Genomic DNA, 17,781 nt, shown 5'->3' with positions numbered 1-17,781 from the left:
GCAATTCCCTCGTCCTCCTCCGGTCGATGATAGGCCAGAGCGCCTTTGCAGCCCGGCAACCATCCACCAAGTCCTATCTTGCCACCGACACCGCCATGGCCATCCTCTCTACAGCGTTCAGTAGCTCGACAAATAGCACGTAGGCAAGATCAGTGGCTGGTCCACCCGGCGCAGACAAGTACCTCCTGGGGCCCTTGTCCGCCCTCTCATTTCCTGAAATTCTCTCATGTCCAGGAACCAATGTCAGCGTCACATCATGGACCCGGAGCCTAATCAGGGACACCAACCAATCCGCCACGCATCTCAACCTCGCCATCCTCGACCCCAAGACCTTGAGCGCCGCCTTACTGTCCCCATAAACCCTGAGTTTTGAGGCCCGTAATCCCTTACCAAAATTACTGTTGCGGCTACTGTAAAGGCAAAGATCTCTGTATGAAAGACCGTACACTAGTCAGGCCGTCTCAGAGACATACTCCCAATCCAGTCCATGACTCAAATTTGGAGCCATCGGTGTAGATCGAGGTCTCATTCTCCCCAAGTACAGCAATTGCTCTCCATTCATCCCCCCTCAGCCAAACGAATCACGAATGCCCTCACCGCAGTCGGCACTGGTGATAGGTAGTCGAAGATCCTCGTCAGTCCTTTTTCAGCATGCCGAGCTCCATCAGCCTATGCGCGACCTTGGCGGCGCAGTTCCGAATAAAGGCCTCAATGGGTTGCATATCCAGAATATCGCCCTGGCCTGCTGCGGTGCGGATTTAAATACCCCTTTGGCCCTAACGCAGGCCAATCTCTGGACCTTCTCGAAATCCCTCATACGTGTCCTCTTCTCCACGGCCTTCCCCCATACCAGTGCTTAATAGGTCAGTACTGGTCTCACGATGGCAGTATACATCCAATCTTGGGGGTTACCTCCCACATCCTACCGAAAATGCTCTTGAAGGAGTAAAAAGCACACAGTCCTCGGTATTCCTCTTCCAGAACAGTTTCGAATCGACGGCAATACCAGTATACTTCGCCTACTACACATCTACATCTGGTGTTCTCCAGCGATCTGTTTAGCCGTCCAGTTTAGCCATTCCCGACCTGGATTCTGGTGATGCTGATGTTGAGGAACAACTAATTGGTCTCAACTGGACAATTGTTTTTGTCCTTTGTTTACATGTCCCGTATATTGTGAATGTTCTCATTTTTTTGACACTTGCTATCGCAGTATGTCCTTTCCAGTCTTTCTCATTTCAAGTTCAAGGTCAAGATCACAACGACGTGTATTGCCATCGAAATTGATGAAATATGCTCCTTTTATAGGCTCCTTACACTATATCGAGAGATCGGTCTATATGTTAGCTATATCCAAGGACGCGATGGCGGCCTTCTTGAATATAGAGAGAACATTTAACAACGAGCAGATGGGTCGACAGTCGCCGCCCTGAGCCGCATGGGGAGACAGAATACGGCCAAGTTTCCCTTCTCGGCATTATGGGTGCGGTGGGCAGACTGAGGAGGGTTTCAGGAGACGGACTGGATTGGGGTTATTCTACGACACACAACAATTTAGGGAGAGCTATGTGCCATAACGATAGACGCAAAAGATATTCTGGGAAGGGATTTACAGTTTTCGAAATCAGTTGCTGATGTTGTAGCCACATTTGATGTGGAGGTAGCGATTCTTGTCAAGCTCGTATCGGGTACCCATCGCCATGGGAAAGTTATGGCAATTGGTTATTAAAAGACGCCAATAAATCGCCTTTCACATCGAGTATCACAGGCACATAGTATTTAAACAAGAGCCGTTGTCGCCCATCCTTTCACGGAGACTCTCACTTCGGTACCGCCGGTTGTTCGCGACTGCAATTGTAGCTACCCCGTGTTCGAAGCCTTTCAAAAATCGCAACCTGTGGACTCGCTCGGTAGCTCTCAACTGAGTTTCTCTCAATGGCAAACAAATTGAACCTCAGAGTTTCAACTGATGTGGTTCTTATAATCATCCCGTGCCCGGTCTAAATCAGTATGTGTATATGGCGTCCCTCAAGACCGTGGGCTCTGGTACAATGAGGTCGTATGTTTACGAGAGCATAACCAGACCTTTACATGTGAATACAAAAAGTGGCATGTCATAAGACAATTACATGCCGTATAATAGCGGCCTAATGTACGTCAATTACGATTAGAGCGCTCTTTAATTGGCATTTATTCCCATAGGATTGGCAATATGGGTATCAAATGAAAGGTATTGTCGAGTAGAATACGAATGTAAGAAAACATGTCCAAAAATTGGAACGGGCAGGATCTACGGGGTCTTGAGAATTTTGAACCGTGTTAACATAGACAATATGGGTATTAACGAGTAGATTACAAATATGGAATGCGATTAAATTGGCCAGTTTATCTACCAATTCTTCAGCATTATCGCCCAACCACCAAGTCACAATGTCTTCGGGAACAATTTTTGCACTTCTTGCTTATAAAATTACATCAGAGTCGATCGAAATCATAATCATATGTGAGAATTGAATGAACGGTGCATGTAGTAGGTCAATTAATGTAATAGGTACATGAATATGGTAATGTTATTATGTACCAAATGTAATAGGTGTAAAAAAAATAAAAATGTGGTACTTGATTGGTGGTCCTCAAAAAGAACGCCGCAGGTGAAAAATAGCTCAAAAAATGCGCGATTTTTTTAAAAAATTTTAATTTTTTAAATTTGGTATTTTTCTATTTTTATTTATTTTTTTTTAAAGGAAAATCAAGGGTTTTTTTAATTTTTTTATTTATTTTATGTAAATGTGTTCTTTTTTTTTGAAGAATGAAGGAAAAGCGGCGCAAGCCAAACAATTTTCAAAAAAACGCGCAATTTTTTTTGAAACATTTTTTCTTTTTTTTTCTTTAGAGATCTGTTTGCTTAATTAATTTATTGCATATCTATCGCAATCTACACGTTAATACCTTTCATTTGATACCCATTTTGCCCATGTTAACAGCGTTAAAAATTTTCAAGACCAATTTTTAAAGATATTTTTGCATATTCGTAATCTACTCTTTAATACCTTTCATTTCATACTGGTTCCCACCAAACATACATTCACGTCAACGTACTAATTATGTATGAAACAATTTGAATTGAAAAGAAGCATTGCTCAGCAGAACTCTTTAAAAGTCAGAGACAACCTAAAGCATATATTAAAATATATTTTTGCGAATTTCATTGATGACGCGATATATTTAAATTTTTCCTATAGAAATAACTTTTTCACTTATGCGATTTCAGTATCATATTAAAACGGAATTTGGAGCGTAAAAACTTTTTCAGTTAAGCGGTATTTTCAGTTAAGCGATTTTCACTTAAGCAATATTATTTGCATTGAACAACACTAAGAATAAGTGATAATTTGCGTCACGTTTCACTTAAGTGGTACTTTCACTCAAACGTATTACAGTTTCGACTGTATATATTCTTGGTCGTCATGACATTTCAAGTTGATCGCCTGTCTGTCGAAAGCACGCTTACTTACGAAGGACTAAGACTAGGAACTTGAAATTTTGCACAAAGACTTCCTTTTAGAATAGGTCGGTTGAGACTACAAAGGGGTAACATCGGCTCATGTTTTGATACAGCTCCTATATAAACCGATATCGGATTTTTATTTCTTGAGCCTCTAGAGGGCGGAACTTTTATCCGATTTGTCTGAAATTTTGTACTACGACGTCTATGACGTTCAATATTACGCTTTGAATCGGTCAGAACCTAATATAGCTCCCATATAAGCCGATCTCCCGATTATACTTCTTGAGCCTTTGGAGGGCGCAATTTTTATCCGATTCGACTGAAATTTTGCAGTGACTTCTATGACCTCCAACATACGCGCCAAGTTTGGCCTGAATCGGTTAAAAAGCAGATATAGCTCCCATATAAATCGATCTCCCGATTTACCTTCTTGAGCCTCTAGATGTCGTAATTCGTATCTGATTCATGGGAAATCCCATGGCAGCCAGCAATTTTTATCCGATTTGCACAATGACTTCTACTATGGCCAACAACATCCAAACCAAGTATGGCCCAAATCGGTCCATAAGCTGATATAGCACCAGCTATATCAACTTATATCAGCTTGATATAGCACCAGCTATATCAGATGCAAAGGATGGCTGTCGTTCTCTCAGGACCACATTTTCACGGTAGCTGTTCACCTCATATGGTACCATGTCTGCATTAGGAGACAGCCCGTTGCAGTTCGAAGAGCGTCATTTTGACAGATCTGAATATTATTCCACTGCGTGCCACATAGCTGACGAGACCACACTGACTGCATGCATAATTTACCACAGGCCAATTGCTTTGTACGTGTTCAACAAGGTTTTTTTGTCAGTACCCTAAATGCTGCCGACACTTGTACACATAGCTAGTATTTTTTAGGGTCTTCTTGATTGTAAAAAAACGCATATTCAAATTTGTTGTGTTAATCAAGTAGCAACGCTCTTGCGATTAATTGTACAATATTTACTATATAGTCGAAATCAATACTTAATCTAACGGAAAGACAAATTAGGAAATACGTCAGTTTGTGTTTGTTTTTTAAATACTTTTTTCCAAAAAAAATTGTGTGCTTATATTGCATTTAAAAGTTATAATTATTTTATACCACATACATAGTGCTACTTATACGCTTCATTCAATTATATGCCTGGTGTATTCTTGTGGCGTTGAAAAAACAATAGCCCTTATAAGACCACAACGTACAGATTCACTTGGATCACCAACGTTAAAAGAGAATTTAACGCGATTACATTCGACATCGAGAACTGAATTGTACATTGGATACCACCCAATTTTGTTAAACACAACGAACACCTTATATATCTGGTTTCGATAGATGTATACTGGGCTGTCAAAAGATATTTCCAAGAGCGAGTCATAGCGTACACGCGAAGTGCAGTGGGTGTAACTTAGACGAGATCCTTGAATGTCCTGCAAATGAGCATAAAGTATTTCAGCATACCTTTCAGAAAATCCAGCCGAATTCATCAATTCCCCGCACAAAACTTGTGTAGGCACTTGAACACCTGTAATAAAAAAAAAACAGTTAAGAATTTAAATCCACCTGCTTAATATAACAACAGGTATTCCTAACTTTTTGCTATTAATTTACATACTCTAAGGAAAAGATGGTTAAGTATTTTAAACCAAATAGTAATAGTCAAATGTACTCATAAAACGCACAAAATCCCCTCTTTAACAATTGACAATTTCAACCTCAATTGTAATGTAAAGTATTTAATTGACAATGCAATTTAACTAAGGTTACCATCTATAATCGACCCATAAAGTATAGGATTTCGATAATATTTAAGTCGGATATTTACAAAGAATTATATCCTTTTTTATAATCTACATATGTGTATACTTTTCGGTGTTTTTCAATTGCCCAACATTTTTAGTTTTAATTTACTTGAAGTGGGGTTGGTCTTCAAAAATGTTAAAAACTAGTTAAAGTAACATATAACTTAAACCTCTTGAATATAAAAGAAAACTATCGGGCCGTTACAAGAGAATCGAAGAATAGATCCGTTATTTTTTTATGTAAAATCCATATTACCTGTTATCCAAATATTAGTGTCTACTCGAAATGTCAATCCACAGTCACTAACACTGTTATTTCGATAATGGAATTGGGGGCTTCCTGTACATACGCAGTACGAACGACGTGTATCATTAGTCACTGAATCACTTTCACTCACGGGAGCAACCAGTGGAATTCCCGCCTGAGCTCTAGCCATCAGTGGATTTGTATTTGTTACTGGGAGTATGTTGCACTGATTGCGACCAGAAGCCAAAACTTGGTTAGGAATATGATCCATAGATGAGTCCATGGGGGTAAAATTGCATATATTACCACTTCCGGTAGGCTGGAGAGAATGGCGATATGAAGAGAGATCACGTTGGTTGCTACGCTGTTCGTAATATTTTCGGCTGCAACGAGATCTACAAAATCCCTCTGGCATAGGACAGTCGTTAACAGATGGGCTCGAAATTTCAATAAGAATGGCTAGAGCTTCATGTTGTTTTAAAAGTTTCGAGCGAGCTGGGCCATCAGCAAATTGCTGAGGAGTCATTGTAAGAAATCGTATCTTTTTGACAGCTTGTCGCAGCATGTCTTCATTTATAACATGACGTTGAGTTTCCATAAGGTAATTTATACTTGCACCAGCTGCCACTGCAGCAGCAGCCGATGTTGACGGTTGATCGTTGTTCGGAATCCGGGGCAGTTCCCCATCATTCGAAACTGATGCGTCGCTGTCAACAACCACTACGTCTGGTGATGGTGATTCGTGGTGATTAAAGCTGCCATCGTTATTCTCTTCATTATATTCCTCCTCGTGTCCTTGCATCATGGCATTGACGTCCGGTTCCATTTTAATTTCCTCAACAGGGATAATCCCTCCCCCACTAGCGGCTGTATTCTGATCACTACGCCCGCCTATTTCGAGCATGGTGTCATCACGAAAAACACTTCTTTCATTTGCAAATCGAAGCAATGCATTAAACAAATCCAATTCAGAGTCAATGTTTAATTTGTCTTGATCCAAAATAGCCATTAAGGTTGAGACTTCTATGTCCGTGAAACTAGGATCTTCCAAAACTTCTCGTGTATTATCCGCGATTAACTAAATAATTCGATAATTCCATGTATTATTAAGAAAACATATAATGTCAAAGAACTTACTTCCATGCTACTCTGCATTAGCCTTGGCTCATCGAACAATTTAGCAAACTCGTATGCCCTGCACGCATTCTTTGGACTCAAATCGGCCCAAAGAAAGTGAGTACATTGCTCTACCACATGCGGTAACATGTACTTCTTAGCCACATAGCATAACTCGCAAGCCTTATCGAAGGATTTAATATTAATGTTGTCCGAATATATATATTCCAACATGGCATCAAACGCCTCTGGCTGAACATCTGGAATCACAATAGGATCGTCCTTGTCCGCTAAATGGCCAAAGAACATTGTTTCGAAAACCGGCGATGCCATAGCCAGGATTAATTTATGGCCAGCTATACTCTTCTGATTCGGGGGAGAACCAACAAGGAAACGACAATCTGCCCACTTCTCAGTACGCAGCAAATGCAATCCGCGCCCTTTAATTTCATTGAAATCATGCTGCCAATCCTGACCCATTGTTGAGATTCTTCTAAACTGTTTCAATAGTTGTTAAAAGCAAATGTGTAATTGGAATTCAATTTACTTTTATTTTTAATCTATTTTTTGTTTTTTTTTTTGTTTTGTTGATATACTCATACACTCGAGAATTCGATGTTCCACTAACCGGTTATTCGATTTTTTGTGTGAATCCATGGGTAAAATAAATCGAGTAGTCGATTATAAAATTGATTTCCTATTGAAAGCCGGCACGAAGGTACAAAGGCCGGTACATATATTAATTTCGTGGTGCAGCGAAAAAAATTAAAGGTGGTCTCATTTGTACAACAACCACAAATCATATGGTACAATCGACACCACAAAGAAATTTGTGTGCGTTTGTGCATACGTGTGCGTACATGAGCAGAGAATGTGCAAGAAAGAAGATGACAACAGAGAGAATGCAAACAATAAACTTACATCTTAATACCGTGTAACCTGACCGGCTGTTAACAGCTGTCCGCGTGAGACCATCTAGTTAAATCCGCCTGGGTTTGAATTTTAAATTTTTTTCACATTTTGTTAATTTTTTCACAAATTTTTAAATTATTATTTACACGTTTATAATCATAAATCTTTTGATCTTGTCGTTGCTACACATGATAATGCAAATAATAGCTAGAATAAACCTGTAAATTTAAATTTGTTACTTTTTTCACAAATTTTTTAATTTATTATTTATACGTTTATAATCATAAATCTTTTGATCTTGTCGTTGCTAGACATGATAATGCAAATAATAGCTAGAATAAACCTGTAAATTTAAATTTGTTACTTTTTTCACAAATTTTTTAATTTATTATTTATACGTTTATAATCATAAATCTTTTGATCTTGTCGTTGCTACACATTAAATTAAAATTAAAACAATTAAAATGTGAAAGGAACAAAATGTGAAAAAAATCAAATTCATACCAAGCATTTGACGATCTAGTGGGCTCTGAAGTTGGACAATTCTATCAGCTGGGCAAGTGAGCCAACCTTCTTAATTCAACCATGTAGAATGCATTTTTAATGCTGCAAACGAATAGATTATTGTCAAATAAAACACGCCTAATATCTAAAACAGTTTGACAGATGACGCTGTTGAGGTTACATTCACTTTGTCGAGTGATTTTAAGAAATTCTTGGTAATAAGTTTGTCAATTATTTTAAAGCGAATTGAATATATTTAAATTATTCAAAAATTTCCCTGTAGGACGAAAACATCCACAGCAACAACACCATTAAGGGTAATGTCAAGTGAGGTTGATAAGGCCCAGGCGGCAGCGCCGTCTGAAGACACAATCTTCGGAAAAATTCTTCGCAAAGAAATTCCATGCAATTTTATTTACGAGGATGACAAATGTGTGGCCTTTCATGATATTATGGCTCAGGCCCCTACGCACTTCTTGGTGATTCCTCGCAAACCTATTGCAATGCTGTCTAATGCTACCGAAGAGGATGAATCCCTATTGGGCCATCTGATGCTGGTTGGTAGTAAAGTTGCTAAAGATTTGGGCCTAGAACAAGGATATCGTGTGGTCATTAACAACGGCAAAGATGGAGCTCAATCTGTTTACCATTTGCATTTACATTTCCTAGGTGGTCGTCAAATGAAATGGCCACCAGGTTAGGACCCCAATACCAATTTGTCAAGCTTTATTATTCTGCTTGTTTAAAATAAATAAGCTGTTGAAAATGCAATTCCTTTGATTTTAAGATTTCATATTAATGGGATATTGGTTTTTTGATAAATGTTTTTTATTGTTAACTAACTGTATATTGTATGAAGCCTGTAGTATCACAACGGACGAAAACGTCTGAGTCTGATGGCAGACTGCCACTTAAACCTAACCTATTTTGTCTGGTACATGACAGCGCTTCTGGCTAGAGTGCAGTTAACGGGAAAAATCGCAAAAAATCTATATTGTTGCGCACCTCCTAAAATGATCCCCTGAAAACGAACACAAAATTTGTTATTCGGGACTAAAGGTCGCTCAAATGAACCCTTTCTCCTCCAAAGAAATTGTACGGAATATAGAAAAAATAGGAATATGGAGGAAAAGTAAGAGTTAATGCAGGGAGTCCAGGATTTAGAAAATTTCGACCCCCTTTATAATATTTACGAAGAGGGTTTAAAGTGAAAAAAATATTGCCATCGTTGGCGTTGCCCAGGGATTACCGCATAGAGGTGATACTAATGTTAGACCCCTTCGGGCTTCGTAGGAAACAAATTTGGAAAATTTATCCCGAATTATTCTAGCGTGAGATCAAGATACCCAATTGAATTAGGTGGGGGCTCCACTCTCCGGGTCTTCAAATGTTAGTTGCGGTAGGCTGTCACATGACATAGTTACCAGGTAGTGTACCGTAAATAACTGAGTACAATTTTTCTCGCGAAGTGCACGATCAACGAGTTTTGGTTGTGTGTGTTTATTACAGTTAAGAAACATAACTCATACAACAACGAAAATTGCGCGAAATAGTTATGTAATCAAAATCAGAGTTGCACTAATCACTGATTTTGACAGATAGTGCACTCAATATTTTGTTGTTGGGCAACTGCCACTACCTGTAAATTAATATATCTTGGTAGTAACCCCGTGACCGATTTAGTACATTTGCAAGCCAAAAAAATTGCACAATTTGGATGTTTTTCAAGCTCTTTCCATCTCAAATTTTTCTTGAGGTGCATATCGCCGTTTATAGGAGAGTAGTTCTCATTTTCCAAAAATAGTGATCACCGGTGAAAAACAGATGATCTATTCACGTGCGTTCCACTGCCGAAACTATGTTAGCATGTCATGTGGGGGTTGAAAATGGGAAAATATCGACGTATGTTTAGATATGGATCCAATATTCTTTTCCATTGAAATTGGCAACACGAAGTCTTAAGGTGCTTTCCAGCACACACCAATCAAAGTAGTCCCCGGAAGGATACATTTCTTAATAATTGGAGTGAGTGTAGCTGCATCCCTTTGTTAAACAGGGAGCATAAAGCATTTGACTGTCTTCCTCCCATACCCCCCTAAGACCGACTTGTTGTGTTTCCGCTTCCCGAATTTATTTTAAACGGGATCACCAAGGGGCTCACTAACGATAATGAGATCATTGTAGTACACTACCTTTTCATGTATTTGTTCATTAATTAGTTAAGTCGTTTGGTTAGACCATATCTGACTATAGTAATACAAAATGTTGAAATCCCATGTACGTACCGGATTGATCCGATGGAGTTCATTATCGACAAGGGCTGCCGCCTTAGTGTATGACACACTGCTGCAACAACAACAAAATTTAGAAACATTCAATATAAAAGTTCTTAAGAATAAAATAACTAATGAAAGAATTAAATACAACCAATCGACGAGGGTGTGCTGGGAGCTAATGTGCCAGTTCTAATACTGACGATATAGCGGGAGTATATTGTGCTTCTTTTCGAAATAGGTGCAAGGGCACATGTAACGGTATTCCAAAGCCCTCGTTAGGCCAAGAGCTACGAAGACCGTTGTTGTAGCCACATTTGTATATGGAGGTAGGACCTATCGCGTCGGGATAGTGGTGCATTACATTACACTACTGCAAAGTAATGCACCACAAGCTGATTACTGGCTTAGAAGGGTAGGTTAGGTTGAAAAGAGGGTGCAGATATTAATCCGCCCCATGCCACTATGGGCATACATGGGGCGCATTAATATCTGCACCCTCTTTTCAACCTGACCTACCCTTCTCCAGCGGTTTGAGAGTGAGTAGCCCGAGCCATAAATTCCGGTATAAAGCGAGCGGTAGCTGCGTTAATGATGCCACGAAATTTATTCTCTGCTACACATATCTGAGGAGGGTAGTAGTTCATTAAAAAGGTAATTACAACGTTTTGATAAATGTCATTAATATTTTTCCAAGTAAATTTACCAAAAAATCACCATAACGAGTATTTGTAAATTATATAAGATTTAATATAAAATTTCGACCGTTAAAAGCCCAACATGTCTACGAATATTCAGGTTCAGCCTTATACAGAAGTAATCATGTTTCCTTACTCTTTTTGTGCAATATGACTATTAGTAACTGTGGTCCCTATTACTTTTTCCACCACTGTAGCTGGTGTACTCTCTGGAGCCATTCAATCGACTTTATTCTACTTGAAATAAAGATGTATTCTACATTTGATTCTCACTATGAGCAGTCTAATTTTTTAAATTTTATTTTTCTGCGAATATTCTACATGAAAAAATATTTTTAGTTTACAAATTTATTTAAAAATGTATGCACACTCAAAACTTCTGAATATTTCAATAATTATTTATGTTATATAGCGTTGCACCTGCAGTATTGTATCGGCGTCGATCTGTGACAGAGCCACCTCCATAAAATCCATTATCACGAGATTGCAGTTTCTTTTCGATGACTCGATCGAAGAACCTGGATAATTTCACCGCATCTGTCGTACCAGCTGCTATACTTCTTGGATCATCACAGTTCAGCCAAATTTCTTCAGCACCGCATTGTTCAGCTGTAAATAACAAAAATAACATGGAAGTAATTTTTTTCTGCCAGCATGTGCTAATGAAATGAGATTAAGAAGACGTCCTACCCCAAAAGCTTTTGCACAATGTTGAATTTTAAGGTGTTGCTGGAAATTTGGAATGCTTTTACGTCCTGTGAGTCCCTTTTTGCTAAGTTTAAATGCTATGGTCTATTTTGGTCTTCGAAATATCACCAATTTCTATTTATTGCATTTCATTAACTTTCATATATATCGGATTGCTTGAACTAATATACAGGGATTTATCATTTTAGTAATACAAATCATGAACCTGACAAAAGAAATGCACCATATTGACAAAACTTAATGCAGCTTTAAAGATAGTTTAATAGACAGATTTCTTTTATAGAATTGTCAAATAACCCCTACTTTAAAGCTGCATTAAGTTTTGTTAATACCGGTAAGGCAGTCTGGGTATCTACTGTACCCCAAAACGGAAATATAACCCATCATATTCCGTTTTTGAGGAGACATTTCATATCCAGATTGTTTTTAAATTTGCAAAGTAGATCGTAGAAAGAGAAAATAAATTTTAAGTGTTGACCTTGGCCTAGTATATTATGAGCAAATTATGTTACTTCTTAGCAAACATTTCTGTATTTTCACTTAAAGAAAAAATAATTTTATCGCGTAGGTATATTTCCAAAAGTCGCGATATCCATTGTATCATTTCTACCTATTGCTACATACTAGGCTACGCACTTACTATGAATTTTTGCCCAAATTTCATTTCCAATTACCTATGCCGCCAGCTTTCTGGACTGTTTTTGGTTGCCTCTTCTCATCGACTAAGTCCAGTTTTGTGCCCATGACAAGAACCGGCATCTGAGCTGCCCCAATAAACTCTTCCGGATCAAAATTATTCTGCTCATCAGAGCGTTGAGCAACGGTGCTTGTTACTGGTTTATATATGTCCTTTCCTTCTTTACTAAGTATTTCAAACAACCATTCACGCAAATTGCTGTGACTTTTGCGATTAGTTAAATCGTGCACCAAAATAATACCATCAGCGGAAGCATAAAACACTCCCCGAGAGTTTTTGTGATTAAGCGAACCTCCAACATCAAATAGTTCTATGAAAAATGGTTTCTGTTGTGGTGTTCCTTCTTTGTATTCGTGAAGTTTAACTTCAATGCTGCAGCCAACAGTCCATCCCGGTCTACTGAGACTTTCTCCGCTTGCAATCAAATGGGTGAGACATGTTTTGCCGACTCCTGGAAAATTGATTTTCTATTCGTTAAATTCCTCCAAGAAATTAGCGTTCAACAAACCTGAGTCGCCAACCAAAATAATTCGAACTTTATCTATTGTTATAGTCATTTGATCTGATAACTAATTATAAATATTAAAAAATGTATTTTTCGGCAACAATATAAAAAATAAAAATAAATAACAAGTGGGAGTGATAAAGATAAATAGAAAAATAAGAAGGTCGGAATTTCTCTCAAAAATTGGCAGTAAATGTCAAGCTTATAGCAAAGAGGATAGGGTTCACTAAAGAAGGTTAGCTCACTTGGCCAGCTGATGTAATTGTCCAATTCCAGAGTTGTATCCAAATTCCACTATAACGTCAAATGCTTGGTTTGGAATTAAAAATGTTTTCAGATTTTGTTCCTTTTATCGCATGGGAATTGGTTTAATTTATTATTTACACGTTTATAATCATAAATCTTTTGATCTTGTGACTGCTATACATGATAATGCAAAAAAAACTAGAATGTCTATTAGAAACTGTCCAGAAATTTGAGAGTCTAGGGAATTTACGGCACAGGGTTGTATCCATGAGATAATTACCAGGTAGTGTACTGTACGGAGGCCACAGTAGCGCGGAGGTTAGCATGTCCGCCTATGACGCTGAACGCCTGGGTTCGAATCCTGGCGAGACCATCAGAAAAAATTTTTACAGGTGGTTTTCCCCTCCTAATGTTGGCAACATTTGTGAGGTACTATGCCATGTAAAACTTCTCTCCAAAGAGGTGTCTCCCTGCGGCACACCGTTCGGACTCGGCTATAAAAAGGAGGCCCCTTATTAAAGAGCTTAAAATGTGAATAGGACTGTACTCATTGATATGTGAGAAGTTTGCCCCTGTTCCTTAGTGGAATGTTCATGGGCAAGATTTGCAATTTGTTTGTGTACCGTAAGCTGAGTACAATTTTTTCTCGCGAAATGCACTATCTGTCAACGAGTTTTGGTTGTGTGTGTGTAATAAAGTTAAGAACTATACACACACAAACAACGAAAAACAGCGAAGTACACTATCTGTTAACGAGTTTTGGTTGTGTGTGTGTATTTTAGTTAAGAACGATACATATGCAAACAACGAAACTAATGCACTAATCACTGATTTTGACAGATAGTGAACTCAACATTTTGTTGTTGGGCAACTGTCACTACCATAGGGAGGGATACTCCCTAAATTGGGCTCGGGAATTCGCTGCACAGGCTACCCAAGTCACCGCAGTTAGCCAAAGGCTGCGGTCACCTAGATGGCATCCCATGCCTTAAAGAACTAGGACGAACAACTGTAAGATGGGTCCAATAACTTTGCAAATGCCGCTAGGGACGGTTTGGTGGTGACAGTTGTCGACGTGGGAGGAGAACAGGGCGGCATACCTAGGAATAATTGGAGTGAGATAGTCAATGGACTGTCTGTTCTTGCGGAATTTTCTGGGTTTCCTCCAGTTTGTGACGATGCAGGCTGTTATCGTTGCCGATACAGACTAATTGCCTTCGGGGATCAACGTTCAATTGAAATGTATCGTAGTGGGCTAAAAAAGATTGGTGAGATCTGGCCAGGTGCGGCACTAGATTAAGTCAAGAAGGAAGATATTCCTTCTCGACCAATGGCGCATGCTTGGATACCAAGGATTCCCTCAGATCATGAATCGATATTTGGAAGACTATGGGAATGTAATCTCAATCTTTCAACCACCGATTGGAAGATTGGTAGATTGGATGAGGCTGATAGTGACCGGAGACATGCAGTATTCGTTCTAAACTCCGGCTGCCTCGCAGATCTCAACAAGTCTGAAGGGGTTGTATCCTACGGATTCAACAAGTTGAAACTGAAGGTCTGTAGAAGCGGTGGGGTTGGGGAATCAGGAGACGACTCAGCAGTTGTTGCTGAACACTTGCCTGAGAAACTATCGACCACATCGCTAAAGTCTGGCTGATTGGAGGAGACTGAAAATCCCCCTGCCACGATCTAGACAGGAGGATATGGCAACGAAACGGGACCCGACAAGCCCTATGTGGTGTTCAGTGTCCTGAGGAAGAGTGGTTCCACAGCTTTCTCGCCTGCCCCAGGATGCGTACGGAAGTTCATCATGACAAGTTCTAAAGAATCTTGTGAGGATGAAGTCCTGGTGAAATCAGAAGACGAGGCTACCACAACAGTGGTGGAAGTTCTGAATGCAGACTATGGTCTGGTTTCTTCAGATAAATCTTCACCATAGTAAGGCCGCTTTGGCGGCACTGAAGGTCCTTCTGATGACAGGGGGATTCGACGTGGTCCTTATTCAGGAACCATGGGTGTGGTTCCTGAATTCGTGGACTAAGAATTCCGGGATTTAAACTTCTCAAGGATTCGGGGAATGGGAGACACAGTCTAAATGTTTTTCTTCTTCCGTCGCTAAGATTGAAGATTTAGTAGTAGCCAGCCTTGAAATGAACAAGTCTCATTACTGGATGGCTTCCCTATATATGGCACAAGATTCAGAGATGCCGCCTTCAAACCTCAAGTCGCTGGTTGAAGCCGCATCTGTAGAGAAGGAAAGCCTCATTGTAGGAAGTGATGCTAATGCACATTACCAGATATGGGGAAGCTCGGATGTCAACGAAAGGGGTGAGCTGCTTTTTGAATATATTATAAGTTGCAATCTGGCGATTTGTAATAAAGAGAATAAACCGACCTTTATTAGCAGGAACAGACAAGAGGTACTAGATATTACCTTTGTATCGGAAAATATCAGTGGAAGAATATTCGACTGGGATGTTGTGTTGGATGACCCTAGCTTCTCTGGTCATCGTTATATTATATAGACATAGTGGTCAAGCGGATCACGAAGGCCCTGAATGACTCGCTTGTGTCAGCATGCCCAAGTGCCAATCCAAGGGGCAAACAGCGACTGTCATGGTGGACCCCTGTGCTGGTTGGTCTAAGAAAGGACTGCAGAAAACTTTAACAGAGCAAAAGCAACAAGAGAACCTTACGATTGGGACATCTTTAAGGCTGAGCTAAGAAAATATAACGGCGAGCTGAGAAAGGTTCTGAACAGATCCTGGGTAGAGTTATGCAGCTCCGTGGAGTATACATCTGAGGCCTCTAGACTAAGGAAGATTCTGTTCTCAAAACCTTTACGGTGGGGTATATTCAGAAGTCAGAGAATGTATGGACAATGCTCGTTGATAAACATTTCCCGGGAAATTCTCCAAGGGACAACGTGCCGCCAGAAGAGGTCACTGGTATGCATTCGTCGGAGACTATTAGGGAAATAGTGTCTGAGCCGAAAATACTTTGGGCGATAAGAAGTTTCGACTCCTTTAAGTCGCCAGGCCCTGATGATGTGTGTCTGATAGACTGGTTCCCTGGCTTAGGGAGATATACTCTGCTTGTATCAGAATGTCATATATACCTATGGAGGGACACGAAGGTCATTTTCATCCCGAAAGCAGGAAAACCCTACCACACAAAGGCGAAAGATTTTCGTCCTATTAGTCTGTCATCCTTTATGCTGAAGACTGGTGGGAGGTTGGTAGAAACATAACTTAGGGCAAAAATCCCTGAAGATCGCCTATCGCGGCAGCAGCATGCATATAGTAAAGGCAAATCCACTGAAACAGCCCTTCACGACCTAGTCGGCTACATAGAGGTTTCTCTCGCTGCCAAGGAATATAAAATGGTTTCATTTCTTGACATTGAAGGTACTTTCAATAATGTAAAACCGACGTCAATCATGAAGGAGTTGCAGTTTCTGGGCATCAACTCTCCCGTAAGAAAGTTAATTAATAAAAAGTTCTCAATTACCCCACAATGTCTGTCTAGCTGGAGATGTTTTAGTCTGCATATCCATCAATAAATTCCATTGTCGTGCCAAGGTGGTTTGAATTATCCCAGATTGTGATATCCAGTTTCATGGTTTTTAGCGACGCCTCAGAGAAGGCATACGCTGCCCTCTACGTACGAGTCAGTAGGACTAAAGTTGCACCATTGGAAACACTATCGATTCCACGATTGAAACTAGGTGGGGAAACTTTACTTGCTGAAATGCTTTACCACCTACTTCCGGTATATTCCAATATAAAGAATGTCCTCCCCATCTCTATTCCGACAATGGCACCAACTTGGTCGATGCGTCTAAGGTCTTGGCAAGAGATGTCCTCCAATCATCCCAGTAGTTAATTATTAGATTAATAAAAATTGTGCACCAAAATTTTTGTACTCGATGGAAGGACGAATACCTGAAAGAGCTGCACAAGCGCCACAAGTGGAAAAATCTCACTTCGAACCTGGAAGTAAATTCATTGGTTGTAATTCGAAAGAAAATTTACTCCCAAACTATTGGCGATTGGGTAAAATCTCGAAACTATGTCCAGGCTCAGATGGTGAAGTCCATGTTGCCGAGATTATTATTGAGAAAGGTAAAATAATAACGCCAATCACAATGATAGTCGTCCTCCCTAGCGGATCCTCCTCTTAACACTTCAATTCTCTTATTGAAGTCTAATTGGTACTAAGACTACATTCAATCCTAGCCAGAAAATGCGTGGTAACGAAAAGTCCAGCAAACCAACTAGTACAACATGTATGCAGATTGTGTATATGGACCCATCCACTCCGAAAATGCAAAAAGTTCTTGGAGGTGAAACTTATTAGACGACTTCAACTGGTAAACAAATTCGGCTTCTGTAAGAACTGCTTGGCACATTCACACTTCCAGGCCTCCTGTTTTACCACGACTGGTTTCCGGTACTGCCAACAAAATCATCATGACCTACTCTATATGCACAAAGCACAACATCAAACTAGGATTTAAAAAACAACATTC

At 39.7% G+C, this 17,781-nt stretch overlaps 3 protein-coding genes across 3 annotated transcripts; 1 reads left to right on the top strand and 2 right to left on the bottom strand.

Moving 5' to 3' along the window:
• Nucleotides 1-4,451: 4,451 nt before the first annotated feature.
• On the bottom strand, nucleotides 4,452-7,324 carry LOC106081439 (uncharacterized). Its single transcript, XM_013243377.2, has 3 exons — nucleotides 6,726-7,324; nucleotides 5,598-6,666; nucleotides 4,452-5,064 (listed from the first exon to the last, which is right to left on the bottom strand). Exons 1-3 carry the CDS (start codon nucleotides 7,182-7,184, stop codon nucleotides 4,670-4,672), a joined length of 1,923 nt encoding a protein of 640 aa, XP_013098831.1. The 5' UTR covers nucleotides 7,185-7,324; the 3' UTR covers nucleotides 4,452-4,669.
• A 905-nt stretch (nucleotides 7,325-8,229) lies between these two features.
• LOC106081419 (adenosine 5'-monophosphoramidase HINT1) lies at nucleotides 8,230-8,891 on the top strand. The gene is made up of 2 exons (XM_013243351.1): nucleotides 8,230-8,335; nucleotides 8,404-8,891. The coding sequence occupies exons 1-2, from the start codon at nucleotides 8,283-8,285 to the stop codon at nucleotides 8,819-8,821; spliced, it is 471 nt and encodes a 156-aa protein (XP_013098805.1). The 5' UTR covers nucleotides 8,230-8,282; the 3' UTR covers nucleotides 8,822-8,891.
• A 2,461-nt stretch (nucleotides 8,892-11,352) lies between these two features.
• LOC106081417 (rab-like protein 3) lies at nucleotides 11,353-13,237 on the bottom strand. The gene is made up of 3 exons (XM_013243349.2): nucleotides 13,005-13,237; nucleotides 12,474-12,947; nucleotides 11,353-11,700 (listed from the first exon to the last, which is right to left on the bottom strand). The coding sequence occupies exons 1-3, from the start codon at nucleotides 13,051-13,053 to the stop codon at nucleotides 11,480-11,482; spliced, it is 744 nt and encodes a 247-aa protein (XP_013098803.2). The 5' UTR covers nucleotides 13,054-13,237; the 3' UTR covers nucleotides 11,353-11,479.
• Between the last annotated feature and the right edge of the window lie 4,544 nt (nucleotides 13,238-17,781).

The sequence above is a fragment of the Stomoxys calcitrans genome, chromosome 4 (genome assembly GCF_963082655.1).
Source record: "Stomoxys calcitrans chromosome 4, idStoCalc2.1, whole genome shotgun sequence".
Taxonomy (NCBI): domain Eukaryota; kingdom Metazoa; phylum Arthropoda; class Insecta; order Diptera; family Muscidae; genus Stomoxys; species Stomoxys calcitrans.
This window is presented reverse-complemented; position numbering and strand designations above follow the sequence as displayed.